This window comes from Pristis pectinata, chromosome 20, assembly GCF_009764475.1.
Source record: "Pristis pectinata isolate sPriPec2 chromosome 20, sPriPec2.1.pri, whole genome shotgun sequence".
Classification (NCBI taxonomy): Eukaryota; Metazoa; Chordata; class Chondrichthyes; order Rhinopristiformes; family Pristidae; genus Pristis; species Pristis pectinata.
In genome coordinates, this window is record NC_067424.1 from 30,036,515 (window position 1) to 30,058,703 (window position 22,189).

The 22,189-nt window shown below is 38.9% G+C and overlaps 1 protein-coding gene across 3 annotated transcripts; it reads right to left on the reverse strand.

Annotated features, from left to right (window-relative positions):
- Positions 1 to 80: 80 nt before the first annotated feature.
- On the reverse strand, positions 81 to 22,149 carry LOC127580776 (polyglutamylase complex subunit TTLL1-like). 3 transcript variants are annotated; one of them, XM_052034644.1, is made up of 9 exons: positions 21,937 to 22,149; positions 15,849 to 16,057; positions 13,848 to 14,028; positions 12,747 to 12,881; positions 11,870 to 11,978; positions 10,772 to 10,915; positions 6,397 to 6,483; positions 6,130 to 6,293; positions 81 to 4,628 (listed from the first exon to the last, which is right to left on the reverse strand). In XM_052034644.1, the coding sequence occupies exons 1-9, from the start codon at positions 22,047 to 22,049 to the stop codon at positions 4,505 to 4,507; spliced, it is 1,266 nt and encodes a 421-aa protein (XP_051890604.1). In that variant the 5' UTR covers positions 22,050 to 22,149; the 3' UTR covers positions 81 to 4,504. The 3 variants fall into 3 exon arrangements, with proteins under 3 accessions (XP_051890604.1, XP_051890605.1, XP_051890606.1); XM_052034645.1 differs by lacking the exon at positions 10,772 to 10,915; XM_052034646.1 differs by lacking the exons at positions 6,397 to 6,483; positions 10,772 to 10,915.
- Positions 22,150 to 22,189: the final 40 nt, after the last annotated feature.

Genomic DNA, 22,189 nt, shown 5'->3' on the forward strand with positions numbered 1-22,189 from the left:
CAGTTCATAGCTGTACATAAGATTTTTATCTTGTCTGTTGGTTTTGTTTATAGGGAACCAGTGCAGTTCATACAAGTGAAGGTGCTCTGCTTTCCTTTAGGGAGAGTAATTGGATATTATATACATGAGGCCTGGCAATAAAAAAGACATGTTTTTGTCATTTTTGTGAACTCCCAATAAGTGATTACCAATCAAAACAGTAAAGCAGTTAGGAATCTGGCCACTTGAATAAAGTGATAATGCAAATAAGAAGCAAAAAAAAATGAAAGATGTAAGCTTTCAGCCTGAAGATGCATTTGGGAAAGCTTGTATATAAATGATCTGAACTTGTAATAAAAACAGGGGAATGCAGGAAACACTCCACAGATCAGGCAGCATCTGTGGAAAGAGAAATAGTTGATGTCAATGACCCCTCAAACTGGGAATGAGAGAGAACAAGTTATTATTGAGTGGAGGAGGGATAGATATGACAAATGGGATATCACTGAGTGAGGCCAAGGTAGCCCTAGAGATGAGCTGTAAATGGGGCAATTAGAGGGAGAACATATTTCATTTGAAAATGCTTTGGAATGAGGGCAGGAGACAATAGAGACTGTAGAATGAGGGCAGTTGGAGAGTGAGAACTCTAAGGAATGTGAGAGTTACAAAACAGGGGGCTTGCAGGACATGCTCAGCAGGTCGTACTGTGCTAATGGAGGCACAGCAGACCTGTTGGGCAGGTCCTGCAAGCCTCGTGTTTTGTGATTTTATTTTTACATTCATTTGTGTTCTTGCTTTCTAACTATCCTTGTTCGTTTTGTTTTAATGAACAAAAGACCATGTTCTCTCCCTAAATGTCCCCATTTACAGCTTATCTCAAGGGTAACCATGGCCTCGCCTTGTTCCCTTTCTCCTGTGTATCCTCCCCATCCTCTGCAGCTAATATCAACTTTCTTTCAGTTGTGAGGGCTTTTGACATATGCTGCCTGACTTGCTGAGTGTTTCTAGCTGCTTCTATTTTTATTTTGGATTTGCAGCATCTGCAATTTGAATTTTCCACATTTTTATTGTAAATAAGAAAATAATAAAATAAAATAAAAAGAGACATTTTTATTGTATGCAGATGTCTCTATTTGAAATGCTGCACTCTGGCAGAAACTGGGCTGAAATCATTGCTGGCCATTGGGTGCTTGAGGCTTGTTTGACATAGTTTATATTAGCATTTACCCTGAACACTGAATTGGGTTTAAACTGAATTTAACATTGGTGTTAGATGGCCTCTGGCCTTATTGGGGTTGTTGTCAGCATCCCATCTTTCTCTATTTTTAGATGCTTTTAAATTTTTTTTGTTAGTGCTTGTCCTTCCCAACCACTGCAAATGTCCTCCCCAGCAGATATCTATGGTCTTTCCCATTAAATTCTCACTCTGACACCCTCCAATATAAAGTACCTAATGCTTGCTCTGTGATTACCACTCTGCAGAGAGATCTGAGGAAATTCTACTGTGTTGTACCATTAGGAGAACAGGCCAAACTAGTATCCCTGTTTTGTTTAGTTACAGATGTGTGCATTTCCTCTTCATTAGCATAATTGCCTCTTAATTAGCAAACATTTCCTCTTCATTAGCAAACTTTAAATATGTATATCTAGAAGCTCTGCATGCAGACTTAAGTTAAGGAAACAACTAATAACTTCGAAAAAGCAATGGGAAATCATGAGTGGTTATCAAAGGTGGGCTAGCTGTGTGGACAAGTAAATGCAAGATGTAGAACAATGAAAATATGAAATATATTCTGTAAAGAGAAATGAAGTAGTCTTGCTACCAGTGAGTACAAATAATTTAAATTACTATAGGAACAAACAATATGCTGGAGGAACTCAGTGGATCATGCAGCAGCTGAGGGAAGAAATAAATTGTTGATGTTTCAGGTTGAAACCCTGAATCAGGAAGTGCTGATGCAGGGTTTTGACCTGAAATGTCAACTATTTCTTTCCTTCCACAGATGCTGTGTGACTCATTGAGTTCCTCCAGCACGTTGTTGCTCCAGATTTCAGCATCTGCAGCTTCTTATGTCTCTCTCAATTCAGTTTATAGTATTTTTTTTCTGTTCCACAAATGATTGCATTTTGTCAATTATTTTTATAATGGCAAAATATGTAGGTGGCCACACAATGCTTCAAAGACATCTCTGCTCATGAGGCAAAGGGATACCACTGCCAGACCAACACTTTCATTGACTTGATTTGGTATGTTTATATGAATCAGTGTTCCTCTTGTGTAATACACAGAGTGCTGGAGGAACTCAGCAGGTCAGCCAGCATCTATGGAGGGAAATAAACAGTCAACTTTTTGGGCTGACACCTTTCATCAGGACTGGAAAGGAAGAGGGCAGAAGCCAGAATGAGAAGGTGGGGGGGTGAGACCTGACACAGATTGGGTGACTGCTTCGTTGACCACCTTCACTCTGTCCGCTGCAACAGCCAGGACCCCCCAGTGGCCACCCACTTCAATTCCACATCCCAGTCCCATACTGACATGTCTGTCCATGGTCTCCTCTACTGCCAGGTTGAGGCTAGGCGCAGGTTGGGAGGAGGAACACCTCATATTCCGCCTTCGGAATCTCCAACCTGATGGCCTCAACGATTTCTCTAACTTCCGGTAACAACTACCCCCCCCCCCCCCCCACTCCTTTGTCTTCCCTCATTCCTGTGGCTCTCTTCCCCTGCCTTGATGAGCTGCCCATCTCCTCCCCTCCTCCATTCCATGGTTCACTGCCCTCTCCTACTGGATTCCTTCTTCAGGCCTTTGCCTCTTCTACCTATCACTTCTTAGTTTATTACACCTTCACCACCCACCCCACCCTTCACCTGGACTCACCTGTCACCTGCCTGTGTGTGGTTCCCCCCCCCCCCCCCCCAACACACACACAACCTTATTCTGGTTTCTGCCCTCTTCCTTTCCAGTCCTGACAAAGGGTCTCTGCCTGAAATGTTGACTGTTTATTTCCTTCCATAGATGCTGCCTGACTGCTGATTTTCTCCGTTGTGTGAGTGTGTGTGTTGCTCCAGATTTCTAGCATCTGCAGAATTTCTCATCTCTGTTCCTCTTCTGCACTGAGATACCCAACACTCCCACCAGCTTTGTTTAAATAGGAACCGTTACTATGCAAAAGTTCCGAGGTTTGCCTTCTATGCCAATCAAAACTTAAGTGGAAGGCAGGGAACTATAACTGACTTGGACTAGCATGGTTAGTATTGATTTTGTTGCCCTTTTTGAGGAAATGCAAATGTGTGGAAAATGTTTGGAGGCAGTAACAATAACAAGTATGTGACGGAGCTAAAAACAAAATAAAGGTTGCAGATAGTGAAAATACTCAGTGGGTCACAGCATCTGAGGAGAGAAAAACAATATTTCAGGTCGATGACCTTTCATCTGAACAAGGAAAAGTTAGAAATCATAACATGTTTTAAGTTGCAGTGAAGGGGTGCAGTGAACAAAGGGAATGTATGATAGGATGGAGACTTGAGAGAAAATGATCAAGTGGTGCCAGCTGAAAGGGGGTGGTGAAAGTGGTTTATTCACAATTGTGTGCAATTTCCTTTCAAACAACGAGCTTGTACAGTAGGCAAATGGGAGTGATCCTCAGTGCTGAAAAAACAATTAGTAATTTTACAGTTCAATAACTTTGACCACAGTTTAATAATATGACAGTTTCTTACTAGAAGTTGTATAACGAATGGAAAACATTACAGAACATGAGATTTATTGAGGTACATTGTGGTTGCAAATAATAAACACTACAAACTCAAAGCACATTTCTGGACATCTTCATGATATCCCAGTACTCATGAGTGAAAAGCCAAAGCCATTAGTGTTGCTATCAAGTATGAGGAATCTTTTAAAGCTTGTGAGATACCAGAAATAGTTTCATAAATTTTGAATAAATTTCTCAATCAGCCTCTGGTTTAAGTGCAGTAGTTACAAATAAAATAGAGTCCCATTCCAGTTTTCAGTGCAAAAGGAACTGCAGTACTGTGATGGGAACAGCAATTTCTGCACTATTCTTTAAAAACTCTATACCAGCTTCAAAAAAGGCTTTGGCTAATTGGTCATGTTAAATGCAAATTGATATTCACTTCATATCAGATTTGACACTTCTATAGTTTTGCAAATGATCCCTTATGTATTTACAAAGTACTTTTACAGTTACTGATGTAGGTTTGCAGCACTATAGACCAGCTGCTCACTTATTTGTTGTCATTTTAAAAACCAGAAATACATTTTAAGCAGACAATATAGTACATTTAACAAATAACTTGATAAATGTTTGCATAGTCTTTTATACTAGGTTGAGTGAACAGGTGGTCTATGCAGGAAAGGTAGATTAGAATACTAGGGACCCAACTTTTAAATTTGCTACGTCAATTCACCTTAGGAAAGACCTTGGATGGTATGACATTGTGCTACATGAATGAGAGGACAAAAGTGCATCATTATGAACATTGTTTGTGTGTCAGTCTAGTCTTATTTCCAAGTTGAAAAAGGCTTCCTGGTCTCTTTCTGTCGACTGCCTTTATTCAGAGAAGGTCCCAAACGTGGTTTCCCTTCACACTCCATACCTTCGTTTTGTGCCAATTCTTCATCGTATCTATGAGAAGAAGAGGGCCAAAACATAGTAGTTTATTTTGAAAAGCCTCCCCAAGTTGTAAATATAAATTTTTAATTCCACTTTTGTTGTACAAGCAAAGTTTGGCTATTTCAGAACTTGTTGCTTAAGCTAATAATATCTTCTCATCAGTCTGGGCAGCATCTACAGCAAGATAATTTAAGTATATCACTGGAACCAAATGGAACATTTACCTCCAAATAACAATTTAAAACAAAATTACAAAAAGTGCTGTAAATGCTGAAATGACATTCTGCAAATGCTCATTATCTGAAATTGTTGAACTCCAGTGTTGAATCTGGAGGGTGTGATATACCTAGTGGGATATTTAGATTCTATTCTTCAAACTTGAGCTGCTTTAGAACAGTGGACAAAACCAAAGTTAACAGTCAAGAATGGGATATTTTCAAATAACGGAGCAACAGTTTGTGTTAAGTTTACAGAATGAATGGAGACTTTTTTAAATCACCTATTCTGCATTTGCTGGCCCCAATGTAGTAGAGGCCATGTCATGAACAGTGAATACAGGTGACATTTTTACATTGCTGCTAAACCTGGCGCCCCTCCTAGGTGGTAGGACTAAAGTCTACATCCCCCTAATAATGATCATGGATCATTTCTCAACAAAAGTACTTGCGATTCCCAAACCACCACCTGATTATCTGAGCAATTCAAGTTTTGCTATTGCTCCTTGGTCTATAATCCAGCAAGCACTCATTAATTGTTCTTTGATCTTTTGCAAATGCCCAAAGGTTTCCACAGTCTTTTGTAATAAAATCTTGTTTAGGTGATATAACAATTAGTCAAATTAACCTCCTTTGCCATTGACTAATTTTAGTCAGTTTAAATCTTCACTGCTGCGTACATTCTCAATTGAGATCATTAAATCTCCTTAACAGACTAACGATGCTCATTCTGTTCTGAGATAAGCTATGCTTTCCTTGTCTCTCCACTCCCCTGAAGTCATATATTAATTTTGGCTAATGATAGCTGTTTGCTGAAATGTTTGGAGAGAAACATAAAAATGAGGTTGTTTCTCAATATTACTGATGGATACACAGTAAATATTTTTGAAAAATACTTGATGATGTATAGGGGCTTATACACAAAATAATTTATGCAAAATATATCAATTGGTTAACAGGTTCTGGTGTGCACAATGTTAACTGGAATATTCCAGTTTTCATTATAGATTGACCTAGAGGACAAGTTTAGGTAATATCCAGACCATATTACCCAGCAAAATGCTTTTCAAAAAAAAACGTTCAGAGAATGTTTTGCACTCATACCCGGATTTATACTTCAAGAATGATGAGGTAATAGAAGTTTGGAGAGTTTTGCATTGAACATGGAGTATGCCCAACCATCTGATATACCAGTGACCTTTTCGAATTACATAATGAGCTGATTGTCATCAGGTGAAAGGGAAGGAAAGAACAAAAAAAATTAAAGTGCAGCAACCTGCTGCAGGTTAAAACCTTACAAGAGTTCATAGTATCCAAGTGCTTCCTTTGGTGGGCATCTGCTCCACTTGCAGTCTGGCACTTCACCATTTGGTACAACAATGTTTAAGGTGTCATTGATGAGGTTGTACTTCAGAATGCGGTCATTGGCAGTGGTAGAAGAGAGTGAAGGTGAAGCATTCACCTAGAATTTAGACCAATACATAAAAATATGAAAGGGAAATTTTAAGTGTAAACAGCAAAATAGTTTGAACAGAACCTTTCAATCAGAAATATATGGCCATTACCTCAATGAGCCAAGGCTTCAGTTTGTCATCGATGATGATGTCATAACCATAGCATTCAAAGCAGTGCCGATCATTAATCATTACTGGCTGTGAAAATTGCCAACATATCAGTTATACCTTTTATATATAAAAAAAGTTGCATCTTTGTGACATATGTCACATATATTCAGATATTAAGCAATTGCTAAAATGTGTTGGGTATATATTCATTCCTGAAGTGGTGTTGTGGCGTAAAGTATTACTTTTGCACATATTCTTCATCCTCAGATGTTCTTTTTGAGGAAATCAGTAAGATTATATGTTCATAACTATCAAGGTTACCCAAGTTCTTATTATTTGTGCAGCAGCAGGAAGACAAAGTTGGCAGTGGAAACAATATAAAAGAGAGATTTTATAACAGGCTTAATTAACAAACAAAGACTATTATGGGGATTTAGTACAGCCACACCACCACTTTAACAAGGTGTGCTACAATGGCATCAGACAGCTTATACTGCGTGTAGCTTCTGAAGGTGGTAACAACAGGCTAATCTACAGGTTTATCAGATCTAAATAAGACCAATATCATTGGCAGTGCTAGAAGAAAGATTTGCCTCTGAGCAAGAAGGAGCTTGGGAGTCATCATGTAAATACAGAAAACAAACGGTTTTGGGATGATGGCACTAGAAGAAATTGAGGCCCATTGACAGATCTTCTCAAGATATCAGTAATACAGGGATGGGCATGGTTGAAGACGTCATTGTGGTATTTTCTGGCCGGGGGAATGGAAACAAAAACCAGAGAACAGAAACCCAGCTGGATAAGAGTAGAGAAGGGGGACAATGGTGTTGTCAACAGTGTCAAAGTGTGCAGATAAGTTGAGGACAGGGAGGTGCGACTACAAGATGTAATTTATGACATTGTTAAGAGCAGTTTCAGCACTGTGGCTCAGGTTAAAACATGGAATTGAAATATGCAGTTTGAGAAAAGATGGACCTCATTTAAAATGTTGTTATTGGCCCCTTTCTAAAATAACCCATTCCCCTCTGTCCTTGAAACTAACACCCATTTTCAAAATGTATTTCCTCATTGTCAATGTTTCAGGTCGAAACCTGCATCAGGTCCAAACTATTCCCTTCCTCCCACAGATGATGCTTTACCTGCTAAGTTTCTCCAGCAGATTGTGTGTTGCTCTAGATTCTAGCATCTGCAGTCTCTTGTGTCTCCAAGTGAGACGACAAGATTTTTAAAATGCAGACAGGGGAATTGTGAGCCTCTATTCTCATATACAGAACACCTGATCCAACTGGACCCACCTTCCAGTCTCCTACCCACTCTGGATGTATTCATTACTAACTGACATTAATGGACTCAATTTTTCTACTGCCCCGACTCACTCTAACTAACATTCAGCATTCCACTCACCAGGGACAATTGTGACATCAATTCCTGATAAATAAGAATTTATGCTGTTGTAGTTCGATGAACTACCCCTCGGGCTAAATATCAGCACTTGGACCTCTCTTCATTCCTCTCGCTGGATCATAACACATCCAGATATTCACTGACCTCATTTCGTCAGGAGAACAGTCTCATAGTGCCCCAACCCTGGACAGCCTGCTTCTATGTTCTCTCCAAGATCCATAAGCAAGACTCCCTTGGTAGACCCATTGTTTCAACTTTCTCTTACCCCAGAGGATATATTTCTTCCAATCTTGACTGTCTTTCTCCCCTTATCCAGTGCCTTTCCACTTAGTTCTGTGACATTTCCAATGCCCTCTAACATTTTGACCATTCACAGTTTCCTACTTCCAAATGGCACATCTTCACCATGGTTATCCAACCCTCCATCTCACATCAGAGTGATTTAAAAGCCATTTTCTTCATCACTGAACTAGAGACCTAGTTGGTTCCCTCCAACACCACATTGATTTGCTGGGTTGAAAGTGTTCTTGCATTGAACACCTCCCCCTTCAACTTCAATCATTTTCTCCAGGTCAAAGGTGTAGACTGCAGGAACTCGCATGGGCCCAAACTATGCTAATCTCTTTGTGGGATATGTGGAACAGTGCTTGTTTCAGACCAATTCTAGTCCCCTCCCCCAACACTTCTACTCCCACCCTGAACTATTTTTGACCATGTGCATTATCCCAACAAGGTCCAATACAAATTCCAGGAACAGCACCTCATTTTCTGTCTGGAGTCCTCATGACTCAAAGCTTAATTCAACGATTTTCTTTCCAGCTGTACATTTCAGTTTCAATTTGTTCTTTTCCTGTATCTAACTGCCTGTTTTAGAAATTTATTTATCTTGTTACCTTGACAACTATGGTATGCACCCTAGCACACACATTCCCTTGGTTCTCTATCCCTTGCCCTTTCTGCTTCTTAAAACGTGTTTGTTTCTCACTTTTCCAGTTCTAATGAAAGATCATTGACCCAAAACATTAACCGTTTCTTTCTCTGTAGATGCTGCTCGGCTTGCTGAGTATCCCTGGAATTTTATGTTTTTGTTTTGGATTTTAAGCATCTACAGGTTTTTGCTCCAATAGAATAAGGAACAGGATATGGATCTCATGCACAAGATGGAGCTTGGGAAGGCAAGAGGGAAAATGGGATGAGGTTTATAATAATGGAGTTATCAAGGAAGAAAACAGATTAGTGAAATTAGGAATGAGCTTGATGAATTCAGGTGGAGAGAAATCACAAGAATGAAAAGTGGCTAAGAAAGGAAATCACTGAAAGAAGATATTCTGTGGAGAAAATTTACAGCACCAAATGGAACAGGATGAGATGGTCAAAGTAGGAAGAAAAAGTGCTTTATCATGTTTAAACTTGGAAAAAATTAGGAGCGATACTGTTGATCCTTCACTTAAATTTGAAGATATTTGGAGTCCATTTATTCAATATTTTCACATGACGTAGATTCCCTTTCAATAACTTTCCAACTTAGAGGAGCGGAGTTGACGACATAATATTGCTCTGTTTCTACTGAGAGATTTTAGTCCAGTTTTTTTTTCTTTTTTTTTGTTTGTTTTTTTTGAAATTTTTCTGTTTAGTTTATATTGTTTATAATTTTTCTTATTGATTTGGGGTTTTTTTCTCTTTCCTTTTTTTTAATTTATATAATAAATCTTTTTCTTTCTTTTATATTATATTCATTTACTAAGAGATCATTGGATCTACAGATTTTTTTTTATATCTTATTGTTCTATATGATTATCTATGCCGTGATTGTTATCCAGATCTCTTTGTAGTACATGTACATTGATGCTATATATTAATCTGTATTAATTTGATAACTAATAAAAAGATTGAAAAAGAAAAAAGTGCTGGAGCAGCTCAGACAATGTGTGATTTGGTGAGTGGAGTCACAGCACCAGAACCATCGGGTTAGGCTTGGCTAGTAGTGAGAGGGATGGCTAAACAGGGAAGCTATCATTGGAGAGTATCATCATCCCTCCACCAGGTTTTCATTATGACTACCTTGTCCATGCAGTCCATCATAATAAGCTAATGGGTGGCAATAGCCTTGATCACAAGTGAGTGAAATTCCAACAGGAGACAATGAGATCTGATCCACTTGACTGGGAGTGATGTGTTAGAGGGAAAGAAGGCTTGTGGGACTGGATCCTTGCAGGCATGCTGGAGTTTAACTAGCAAGAGAGAGTGAAACATTTCAGGAATGCTGCATGTAAATGAGTGATAAGTGCTTGATGAGCCTTTGGAGGATGGGTCCTGGTACACCTACCTTCAGGACTCAGATCTATTTGCACCAAGTAAATGTTTCTTAATTGCTAGTTTGGCTCATTTAAATTTTGAAGATCCAATGTTTTAGAAACCTTTATTTCCTAATTTTGAATAAATCCTAACTAACTAAAAAATGTTGTTATTATTAATCTAAGATTTAGACAATGAAACTGAGGATGTTAAGATGGCACATCAGTTTCAAGTGCTATATGGCCTACTCAAGGCTTTGTGTAGGCCATATCTGGGATCTCAGATTTCTTGGTTTTCAATACAGGGTTAAAAAAACAAATAGGATACACATGAAAGACTGCAGTTGTTGGAAATATGGAGTAACACACAAAAGATGCTGGAGGAGCTCAGCAGGTCAGGCAGAATTTATGGAGGGAAACGAACAGTCAACATTTCGGGCCGAGATGGATGCCTGATCTGTGTTACACTGTAGTATCTGCGAGCAAATGCACATTAATTGACAAAAAAAACTTCAAATAGACTGTCACTTTACCAAGAATAATTTTATATATTTACCCATTTCTGCACAAAGAATGTCCAAAAACATGGGAAAAAGATGCAATACAGAGCTTTAACAAAATCAAGTCATAAGAAATCACATGTCCCCTAAAAATAAATTGTTGCATGATGTACTTACTGCCACAGCTTTCAGCGAGTGAACAACAATCCAGTGAATATCATCAAAGAGTTTATCAGTTACATCTTTCCCCTGTGTGCTCTCCAGATACAGCCTCAGGTTATTTACTGACCATTTCCCACCATGTACAGGATTATAATCACCCTGGAAACAGAATAACAGATGCATCCCCGTAACTTAATACGAAAATAGAGAGCATGATGTGTTCCGGAGATAAATGGACTGAGAAGCTTTGGTCTATTCCTTGCTCGTGATCCAGTCGTCGTCTATGCCTTTAGCCAAATCAGCCTGAGAAGTTATGGAGCAGTACGACTTGCACCATTATTTCTGGACTGGTGGCAGAAACGAGGAAGTAAAATAAATATGAATTTCTACCCCTGTTTAATTAATTAGAGACCGAGTATATCCATTTTATTGATTCTATGAAGCTATTTATTTCCATGGTTCTGAAACAACCAACTATTTGTGATATAAAACCTAAGAAACATTATTACAAATTTATGATATTCTTTTATCCATTTTTTTTTGTTTTTGATTTTTCCCATGTTTTTGTCTTTGGACTTTTCCCTTGGTTTCAATCACGATGAAGGTATCAGTGTTCAGAAATGGAACATTTTTTGCTTTGAATATCCCAAACTGGCCCTTAGATACTGTGCTTTGAACTGAATTGCAGCGAGAGGTCCCTCACCTCATGACTAACATCAACTTCAGTCCCTAATTTGAAAAACATACTATTTAAGAAACATTTAGCGTACACTAGGACCAATAAATCTGTTCCTTAATGGGAGTTTTCATGCTGCATTCTTGCAGTCACTGCACTGCCTAGATTCACTTCACAAACAACTCTTAAAAGCTAACAGAGTTCGTTAATCATTCTGGCTACATGTGAAGCCTAGTATAAGAACTAATGCAAATACAGCTCAGTTCCACCTGCTTTCATTTGAATACCACAGGCCACAATGTGGAGTTATCTTGTTCAACACAGAAAGGTTTTAACCCTGACCTGCCAAGTACTTCCAGCATTCCATTCTCATGCAGTCATCTTGACTGTTTATGTTGCCAATTTCACACCCAACAGGTAATAGTTAATCAACTTACTCCCAGTTTTTGTACAGACACATTTGTAAGATGCACAAACATGTTATCTAATTCGCTGGTGCTTGGCGTGTACTTCATAGTACAAAATCGACAAAATCCTAGCCGATACCTACAACATAAAGAAAATGAGGATGATTCATCCTGCGAGAGAATGCACCGGCAAATAAATTTTCATTTGTCAGATTTCGGCAACACTGCAAAAGTAACATTACTTCAAAATCATCATATTAACCTTAACATCCTCAGGGAACATCATCTATCTTCCCTATTAGCAAACAGGAAAAAAAGTGACTTGTGCATGACTCCAGGCAGCAATAGTTTATTTTTAATTAAATTGGCAGAAGGCTAAGAGGACAATTATGAACTGCATCAGCAGGTCACTGCTGATGAGTCTAGCAGCAGAGCAGGAGGTTAGGTTTTCATGTCACCAATGATGCGCAAAGTCTGAAAATTACCCGAGCCTATAATGGCTGACACTTCTACCAAACCACCAGCTGTGAGCTCAATTGGTCCAGTTCCTAAGCTGACAATGTTGTTCTCTTGAAAGGGATTCAATACACACAATATAGCAAAAGAAGAATTTTTATTTTTGCTAATGATAATGTCCCGGTATAGTTTTTTTCTGGATTTCCACTAAAATTCTGAAGTAATTATTTTTTTTCTGTTTTCAAAATGTGTAGGTTTCTTAGACTCTTTTGAAGGAAAGATTAACAAAATGTAAAATTCAGTCAATTATGTTCATCTTAACAGACTGGATAATTTCATTTTATTTAACATGATTGGATAATTATGATATCCTCAGAGGTATAGACTTGCATCTAAATTCTGTCCAACTGTGATGAATCACATGAACACAAAAGTAATCAGACTCACTTACATGTAACACTTCAGTGGTCGATAGGAGGTAACCAACACATACAAGCGTAAATCAAACTTCTTTCCACCGATCAGTAGCGGGTTATCTATGTACAATGAAATGACATATGCCTCTTTCCCAGCAGGAGATATAAATCTGCAAATTAATAAGGATTAGTTGCCTTGAATTTGTTTTGATCACAATTCTAAAGCTACAGTACATTAGAGAGTACTCAATAAGCATGAAACAAAACATAATGGACAACAGATATTTTAATGACTGAAAGGATATTTGCAGTTACGTTCTCTATAACTAGGTCTCTACCTTTCCATGCTATGTATTAATAATTTTGACTTCTGATTAAGAAATTTGCAGATGATACCAAGTTGACTGTGTACTTAATAGTGAGCAAAAAAAAAATCTATAAACTCCAGGAAAATATGGCCAAGCAAACAGAAAAAAAGTGGCTAATATATTTCAGCCTAGGAAGGTATGAGGTAAAGCATTTGGAGAAATTAGACATCTCAAAAAATAAATATTGTAGCTTACCAAAAACCTGGAAGAACACAAAGATCTTGCAGTGCACATACAAAAATCCCTGAAGGATGCAGAGTAGCTATAAATGTTTGCCTTTACAAGGTGTTCTCCTGTATTCAAGGTCCAGACCATTTCTGAACTGTGCTACAATAATTGAACCATGATGTCAATTGCCGTTATTCCTGAACCCTTGCTCCCACTTGAGTAAGCACATCTTATGCTCAAAGGACCATACTATATTGTCATGGTGGGCTATGTATGCAGAGGTGGCTATCAATTTTCTGTTTCAACATTATCAGGTAGTGCATAAAAACACTGCACAATGTGATAGAAATAAAGTGGCTAGAAATTCAAACTGTCCCAATCCTGACAAAAGATAATCAAGACAAAATATTAAATCTGTTTTTCTCTGCTAACACACTTCCTGAGATGCCAAGTATATTCAGCAATTTCTGGTTTTATTTCAGATTCCCAGCATTAGTAGTATTTTACTTTTTTGTTGTAACTAGTTCCTAACATGGATGCTGTTGCGTTCTTTCGGGTGCCAATAAAAGTAACAACAAGCCAAAACACAATAATTCTTACGTAGTTGTCCTACTATCTCGTGACCACTTCTTGATCTGGGAAAGTTTATTGATAAGGAAAATTCCTTTTCCCTGAGCTTTTCCACACGGTTTCATTATCCAAGTACTAGTTGGGTTCTTTCGGAACTCCTCAACAAACAAATTGTAATCACCAGGCAGCATGAACGTGACTGGAATAAAATCTGAAAAATAATAATATCACATTATCAATATAGCCAAGAGTGAAGTCCTTTGCTCTTAGTCTTAAGTCATAATTGATTTGGACTAGAGGAATTCATATCTCTTTAAAATAACTGAACCTGCAATAAAAATACCCAATAAAAACATGGTTTCTGCCAAGTTAGAATTCCATCCCTGACATTCAAGGGTAGATTTGGTTACACGAGTGCAATTGCGTCTATGAGATTCATGTATAACTCCCACAAAGATTGAGCTCAAATTTATACTACTTTAATTCACTTAAATACTTCTTAATAAAATATTTTAAAACTATCTCCAATCAAGTAAGAGAAAGCTCTGTTCTAGGCTAAGCTTGCTGCATCGACGAAGTCAAAACAAAGGGTAGGTTTTCTATTCCTCAAAGTGCCCAAAATTCCAAGTCTGCGGTCTCACTTACACTGAATTAGTGTCCAAAAAAATGCACACTGAATCTGACTAGGTTATCTTGTTGTTCAAAAACAGTAAGTAGTAGTACATAGAACATGGAACAGTACAGCACAAGCCCTCCAGCCCACCACATCTGCACTGGCCATGATGCCACATTAAATTAATTCCACCTGCCTGCACATGGTCCATATCCCTCTATTCCCTGCCTGTTTTAAGTGTTGCTATCATATCTACTTCTAGCACCTCCTGTGGCAGCGCGTTCCAGGCATCCATCACTCTCCGTGTTAAAAAACTTTGCAAGTCTCCTTTAAACTTTCCCCCTCTCACCTTAAACCTATGGCCTCTAGAATTTGACATTTTCACCCTGGGAAAAAGACTCTGGCCATGCCTCTCATGATTTTATATACTTCTACCAGGTCACCCTTCAGCCCCCAACACTCCAAAATAAAAATCTAAGTTTGTCCAACTCTCCTTATAGCTAATACACTCCAATCAAGGCAACATCGTGGTGAACCTCTTCTGTACTTTTGCCAAAGACTCCACATCCTTCCTATAGCTTGGCGACCAGGACTGCACACAGTACTCCAAATGTGGCCAATTGATAATCTTAAATAATAATGGTTTTAATCTGTTGAGCAACTTTTCAAAATAACCAATGTTTCATTCAACAGTTCTTAATGATTTTATCATTGAATACATCTGGAAGTTGTTTATTTGAGGTTTGCTTGCTTTCTACACCACAAACTTTAATGCTGGCTAACATACAATATTAATAACATTTACGCAAGACATATTGTAAGGAAGCTGAGCATTTATAATGACCAATTAACTTTATTAAATTAGTTAATATAATCAAATAACAAAATAACAATATAAACTGTATGAAAAAGTCACCCCTTACTCATTTCGAACTAATTTGAAGGCAAATTAGAAGGGTGTTGGTTCAGAAACTTGACCAAAAATTTCTAGGCTGATCCTTCAGCACGGTATGGAAAGGGTGCTGCTTTGCAATAAACTTTGTAAGGGGTGCCGTGTATCAAATTAGTCATTAAACAAGGGGCATGTTTGCCTTTTTGGAGGATTTAGGAAGATAGCATAGCACTACTTTGATGAAAATTAGCAGAGTTATTCTCAGCATCCTGGCCAATATTCATCCCTCATTCAAATTACCGATAGTGATTACCCGTTCTTTATCATACTGTTCATTTTGGGAGCTTGGCAGGCTCATTTCTAACATTATATTATGAGATTTTATCAGCTGAGAAGTACTTTGGGATAACTGAACTCATGAAAGTCACCATCAAATGCAAGGTTTCTTTCACTTATAATTATGACAGAGTTGTTCTCCAATACCCTGGAACAGCTCCTTTATCATAGATAAGGTCTCTCCATTTACCTAAATGAACATATTTGCCATTTTCATCCTTCTCCACAAGTGGGCTTGCTTCCCTTTCTAACTCTCGACGATAGCGCTTGATATTCTTTACCATCAGGTCCTTCCTTGTCAGCTCATAATGGTTTGGAAAATGATTCACAATTTGGTCATCATTCAGACGGTAGCCATTTTCAATGCTGAAAACATTTCGAATTGTCTGTACACTCATCCTACGAGAATAAATGTCCAATAGTGACCATAACATTAAATGTACAAAGGTCAAACAGTTAAATATCTGAATTCTCTTTATGTCCTGTATGGATAAAAAATTACTCCCTTTCCCATTCCTGTTACTTTAATTCTCCCTGTACCACATTTGATCTCCAAGTAGGATATCTTTCAGAATTCTCACAACATAAAAGAAAGCCATTCCAGCCGATTTATGCTGGCTCTCCTTGCCATTCCATCGATCCTATTCCCCCATTTATTTCCCATTAACGTTTTTCTCACATGTCCATCAATTCCCCATTGAGTTTCCTGCTAAGCACACTAGGAACAATTTATAGTAGCCAATTACCTTATAAACTAGCACATCTTTGGGGTGTGAGAGCAAACTGGAGCACACATGAAAAACCACACTGTCACAGACAAAACGTGCAAACTCCACACAGATAGCACCTGAGATCAGGATTGAAGTCAAGGTTTCTGGAGCTGGAGAGGGGATCCATGCCAACCATTGCAGAATGCTCTTCCAGTTGAAAAGCTCAAAACCGAAGAACACCAGGACCCATCCCAGTAAAATCCAGATAACTGCAATCAGCTGTATTCCAACATATTTTCACCAAGATTATGGCCGAGACCGAGCCGGACAGTAAACTTACATCAAAGAAACAGTGTGGCAGAAAGTCCAACCGGACAAACAAAACATTGCCCTCCTACTGATACTTTCAAAGCAATTTGTAGCCTGCTACAATACCATTCTGAAAATAAGCAAAGAAGTATGGCTGTAAACATTAAGCAAATTTCAGGTGAACACAGAATCTTAAGAGAGTGGCAGAGAAAGCAGCCATGGAGACTCAAGAGCAAGGTGGAAGGCAATATAAATCCAATATCTAATGGTGACCCAGCCAGATAACCAATGCAGCCCAGAATAACATCCAAGGTGACATCCCAGCAGAAGGAAGGCAGCAAATAACAAACAGCAAGAAAGACCTGAAGCAAGCTGAGGAACTGCAAAGGACAATGCTGGGAGTATGAATGGTTGAAAGCTTCACTGCGCAGATAAATCAAGGACAATGGGGGTACACCCCAGGGTAAAAGGATGAGAGAAAACAGCATGTGTGAAGCACCAGTTGAAATTTGAGCTAAAAAAAGCTGAAATGCCAATGACTTTCAAATCAAGAGGAGATTGGTTACACCAGCATTCAGCACAGGAGTGATCCAGCTTCTGGCTACCTGCCACTTTAATTCACCATCCCCCTTCCAAACTTTCTGTTTGTGGCCTCCTGTAGTGTTACAACAAACCCCAACACAAGCTTGAGGAACAACAACACATCTTCCATCTGAGCACAGTGCAGCCTTCAAGACTCAATATTGAATTCTCCAACTTTAGGAAACTCATTATTTCTGTCTGTATAGATAGGCCATTTATGTCTGTCATCATTTTAGCTCAATTTCTCTTTCTCTTTGTTCTACCCATCCCTCCCCCACCCTCTTTGCTACTGAAAGCTTACTGGTTTTCTCTCTTTCCCACTTCTGATGAAAGGTCCTGGACCTGAAACATTAACTGTTTCTCTTTGCACAAATGCTGCCTGAACAGCTGATTATTTCCAGCATTTCCTGTTTTTATTTCAGATTTCCAGCACCTGCATTTTTTTTGCTTCTCAGTAATGTTCTTAGATAGATTGAGGATTATTTTATAGACAATTGTTAGCATGCATGTCTGGACAGGAAGTTAGATGATTAGCAGATTAATGGAGGTAAAACAAAGCAAGGGTGGATATCATTGACAAAGTGAGTTTGGAGGTGACAAGGGAAGAGTCAAATATGAAAGAGAGGCTGATCAATTCAAGGCCAGCACATAGGTGTGACGGAGGAGGAGAATGGATCAAGCATGCAAGGAAAAGGTGTAAAAGCAGTAGATTCAACTAAATTAGTCTCAATCTTTGAAACAAAAGAAGTCCAAAAAATGATAAATGATAGATAGGACACATGCCTTTTAAGAAGTCTGCAGGATGTGGTCTGGCTAATTTTGTGGGGAGTGCTTGTTTGGTCCCACCCATGCGATTGTTTTATGGAACGAGCTGCCTTGAACCCTCACTGTGAGGTCTGAACTGTAATTGTTAATGATGTTCGAAACAAGCAGGTTGGGAGGGGTAATTTATGTTACAACATAACTAGGTAAGATGTTGGTGGTGAATGGGCTCCTGCAGGTCTGGCAGTGGGAAAATTATTGCCAGTACTTACCAAGGCCAGTTGATGATAAATCCTGGAAGAACTTAGCAGGTCAAGCAGGCATCCGTGGAGGCAAAAGGTGTAAGTCAACGTTTCAGACCAAGACAATCCTGATGCAGGACTTCGACCCGAAACATCGACTTACGCCTTTTGTCTCCAATGATGTCACTTGACTCAATGAGTACTTCCAGCAATCTTTTTTATTCAAGATTCCAGCATCTGCAATCTCTTTTGTTTTGATGATAAATCCTGCAGCCTCCATGCATACACATAGTGATTAAGTAACACCCAATTATATGGTGCCCAAAGCAAACCAAACTGTTTTTGTGGGGATTATGAAGTGGCTCTCAACCAAGCTACGGACACTTTGCCCACGTGGCAGGATCTGTATGCTGAATTGGCAGAGACCAAGGTCTTTAGAAAGTTAGACATATCTCACACAAACATATTAGGAAACGTGGAAAAAGAAAGCCAACTTCTAGGGGCTTTGTACATATACCAAGCAGCCTTACAGAATGGATCATTTCAGGCCACCAATCCATAGGTTTTAAGAGGACTCCAAAGCTCTCTATGCAACCCAAATGATATATATTGTTTTCAACTGCCACAAGAGGCAAATCTACAAATATTTAAAAAGGTATTCAGGAGACTTCATAAGCACACCACTAGGTCTTTGTGCAGAAAAAAAAAACTTGTTTATTTTGGCCAAGAGGGGAGGTAAGTAACCTATAACCAGTTAATAAGGAGGCTTAGGCTGTTATTAAGGCAAGAAACCCAAGCACCTCAACAAACTTCGATATTTCCTAGGTGTGGCCCAGTATCATTTCATGTTTCTGCCAGACCTCACAATGGTATTGATTCTGCTGCATCAACAGTTGAAGAAGGATGAACCACAGTGGTGGGGAAAGAAACAGAAGGTTAATAATGTATATTCATATGCTAAAGCTAGTTTGTGACACCTCTAATGACGGAGTAAGGGCAGCTTTAAGCTACATTGTGCACAAAGGCCAGGAAAGGATCCTTGCCTTTGCATCACACAAACTTACAAACAAGAGGAACTAATCACAGAGAGAAAAAGAGGCAAACGGATTTCCACCAGCTTTTATTAGGCAGACCATTCACATTGGTCTCCGACCACAAATTCCTGTTGGACATTCTTGGACAGCAATTCTTATGCCAAGAATGGGCACCCTTCTATCCCAGCATAACTATGGTATTGAATACTCAGTACATAAGTAGATTGCCAGAACAGTTATATTAAGCAGTTATACTGGCCTTCCTCGGCTAATGAATGGGTTTCATTCTTACAGATGTCCATAAATCACTCACAAAAATCACTCGATAATGTAACCATACCTCCACAGTATTGTTAAGTATGGCATCAAAAGCACACAAGACTGATAAGAAAGAACAATTATTAAAAGTGGAGAGAGAGGAAACTAGTTCTGCATTCGTAGGAACAAATGTATGTACGTTCATCAGAATTATGTATTTAATAATATTATGGGAGATGGTTTGTACGCAGCAGGTGTCCCATAAGTTGGGCCTTGTTAACCTGGGGCCAGCCTGTAAAACTGTGGATAAAAATATAGAAAATCCATTATAGAAGCTACAGGCAGTAGCAGATGATCTTCCTGGAACAGCATTAGAAATAGTGAAATTGACACAGAAGAATACTGTATTAAAGCAAATATGTGAGTTTCCTTCTTTTCCTTGGGGAGTGCTTTGAGGATGAATTGCTTCCACTCCAGTTCTGAGAGTTCTGAGGTGGTTGATGAAGCTTTTGTAGGAACTAGAAACTCTTCTGCAGATGGAGCAGGAGGTGTTGAACAGGAGCAGTCTGTAAGGCACTACACTCCTTCCACACACAGGGTTTTTGTGTGCTCCTGACAAATGGATTTGAGGTTCTCAGTTCCATCCAGAATGCTCCCTCTCCATTTTGAGCAGTCATGAGCAAGGGATTCCCAGGAGTCACTGGCAATGTTGCATTTGTCCAAGGAGGCATTGAGGACATACTTGAACCTTGTTTTCTGTCCACTTGATAATTCCTTGGATTAGTTTGCTGAGCATTGTCCTGGACTCATTAACAGTTAACATTAACATAAACATTCAGCTGCAGGGAGGCTGGGGATGGAAGGATGTCTCTGATGGGTAAAACCAGGAAAACCATAGGGATAAGCTATAAATAAGGTTATCGGGTTCAATGAATGAATGGGAGCAGTTAGAAAGTGAGAACATAGACAAGAGAATGTGGGAGTTGCAAAATGCAGAGCAGGTCAAGCTGGGCATGTCCTTAACTTCCAGAGGAAAAAAAAGGGGAAAAAGATGAACAAGCTGAGCTAATATCATAGTGATGTCACAATCTCACTATCAACAACAACATGAATTTTTGTGTCATCAGTGAACATACTAATTATACCTCCTACATTCACATCCATGTCATTAACGGAGATTAAAAAAATAAGGGTCCCAGCACCGATCCCTGTGGTAAACCACTGATCACAGACTTCCAATCACAAAAACAATCCACCACCATCACTTTTTGCCTCTTATAATCAAATCATCTTTGGATCCAATTTACTAACTTGCCTTGGATCCCTTGGGTCAGCCTTCCACATGGGACTTTGCCAAAGGCCTTATTGAAGTACAGACTACATCAACCACACTACTCTCATCGATGTATTTTGTTACTTCTTCAAAAAACTCAATGGAATTAGTTAGAAAGGTTCTCTTATTAACAAAGCCATGCTGACCATCCCTGTTCAATTCTTGTTTTTCCAAGTGTAGATTAATATTGTCCCTCAGAATCTTTTTCCAATAACTTCCCTACAGCTGAAGTTAGGCTCACTGCCTATAATTACCTAGCTTATCCCTGTTGCCCTCAAATAAACATACCACATTTGCTGTCCTCTAGTCATCCTGCACCTCACCTGTGGTCAACAACAATTTAAAAATCTTTCTCAGGGCTCTAGTAATCTTCTAACTTGCCTCCCACAACACCTTGGGATACATCTCATCAGGCTCTGGGGAGTTATCCATCTTTAAGCCCACTAAGACATATTAATATTTAAAAGGAGGATGTATTATATGTCTGAGAACATCCCAGTCCCCTTTTCTGGAATCTGCAAATACTGCATCTTTCTCCTTATCAAATACGGATGAGAACTATTCACTTAAGACCTCACCCCATGCACAAATTACCCCTTTTTCCCCTAACAGGCCCTATATACTTTCCCTAGTTACCTTCTTGCTCTTAACTTACTCGTGAAACGCCTTGAGATTTTCCTTAATCTTATCTGCCTGTGATATTTCGTGGTTTCTCTTTGTCATCTTAATTTTTTTATTAGTTTGTATTGTTGTACTCATATGCAGTCTAAAAACCTCAAATAAACCAGACAAATTATTTCTCCATGTTTCTCTCATGTTAGTCAGTACACTCAATATGTTACTGTCCTCCAGGCGAGGAACCTACAGAGATGTATACATTACAGGAGAGTATCTGTGAAAGATCACTGACCATAGTAAGTACTCACAAAGACATCAGGAGTCTCCATGGGATCCTCCTGTTCTCTAAGCATCAGTTTAGCTGGAAGCAACCTTAAATATGTCAAGGACCGCAAAAGAAAACACAAAGCAATACCTGTGCTTCACTCACCAATAGAAGTTCCAGTCTTCATCAGTAGATGTCTGAATCCAGCCTCTCTTCTCAAAATTATTTACGAGCACTGATTTCTCGATATCTGTGGCCCATTTTACTTTTCCAGCCATAATTTCGAGGTGAAAACGTATTAAATCAATGAATGAAATACAAAATGCTGCAAAGCATGAGAGCAGGCAGTTTGACAATTCACCTCACCTGACTGGGTGAACCCACACCGCCCGGCCCAGCGAGAACTAATGCGCTTGCG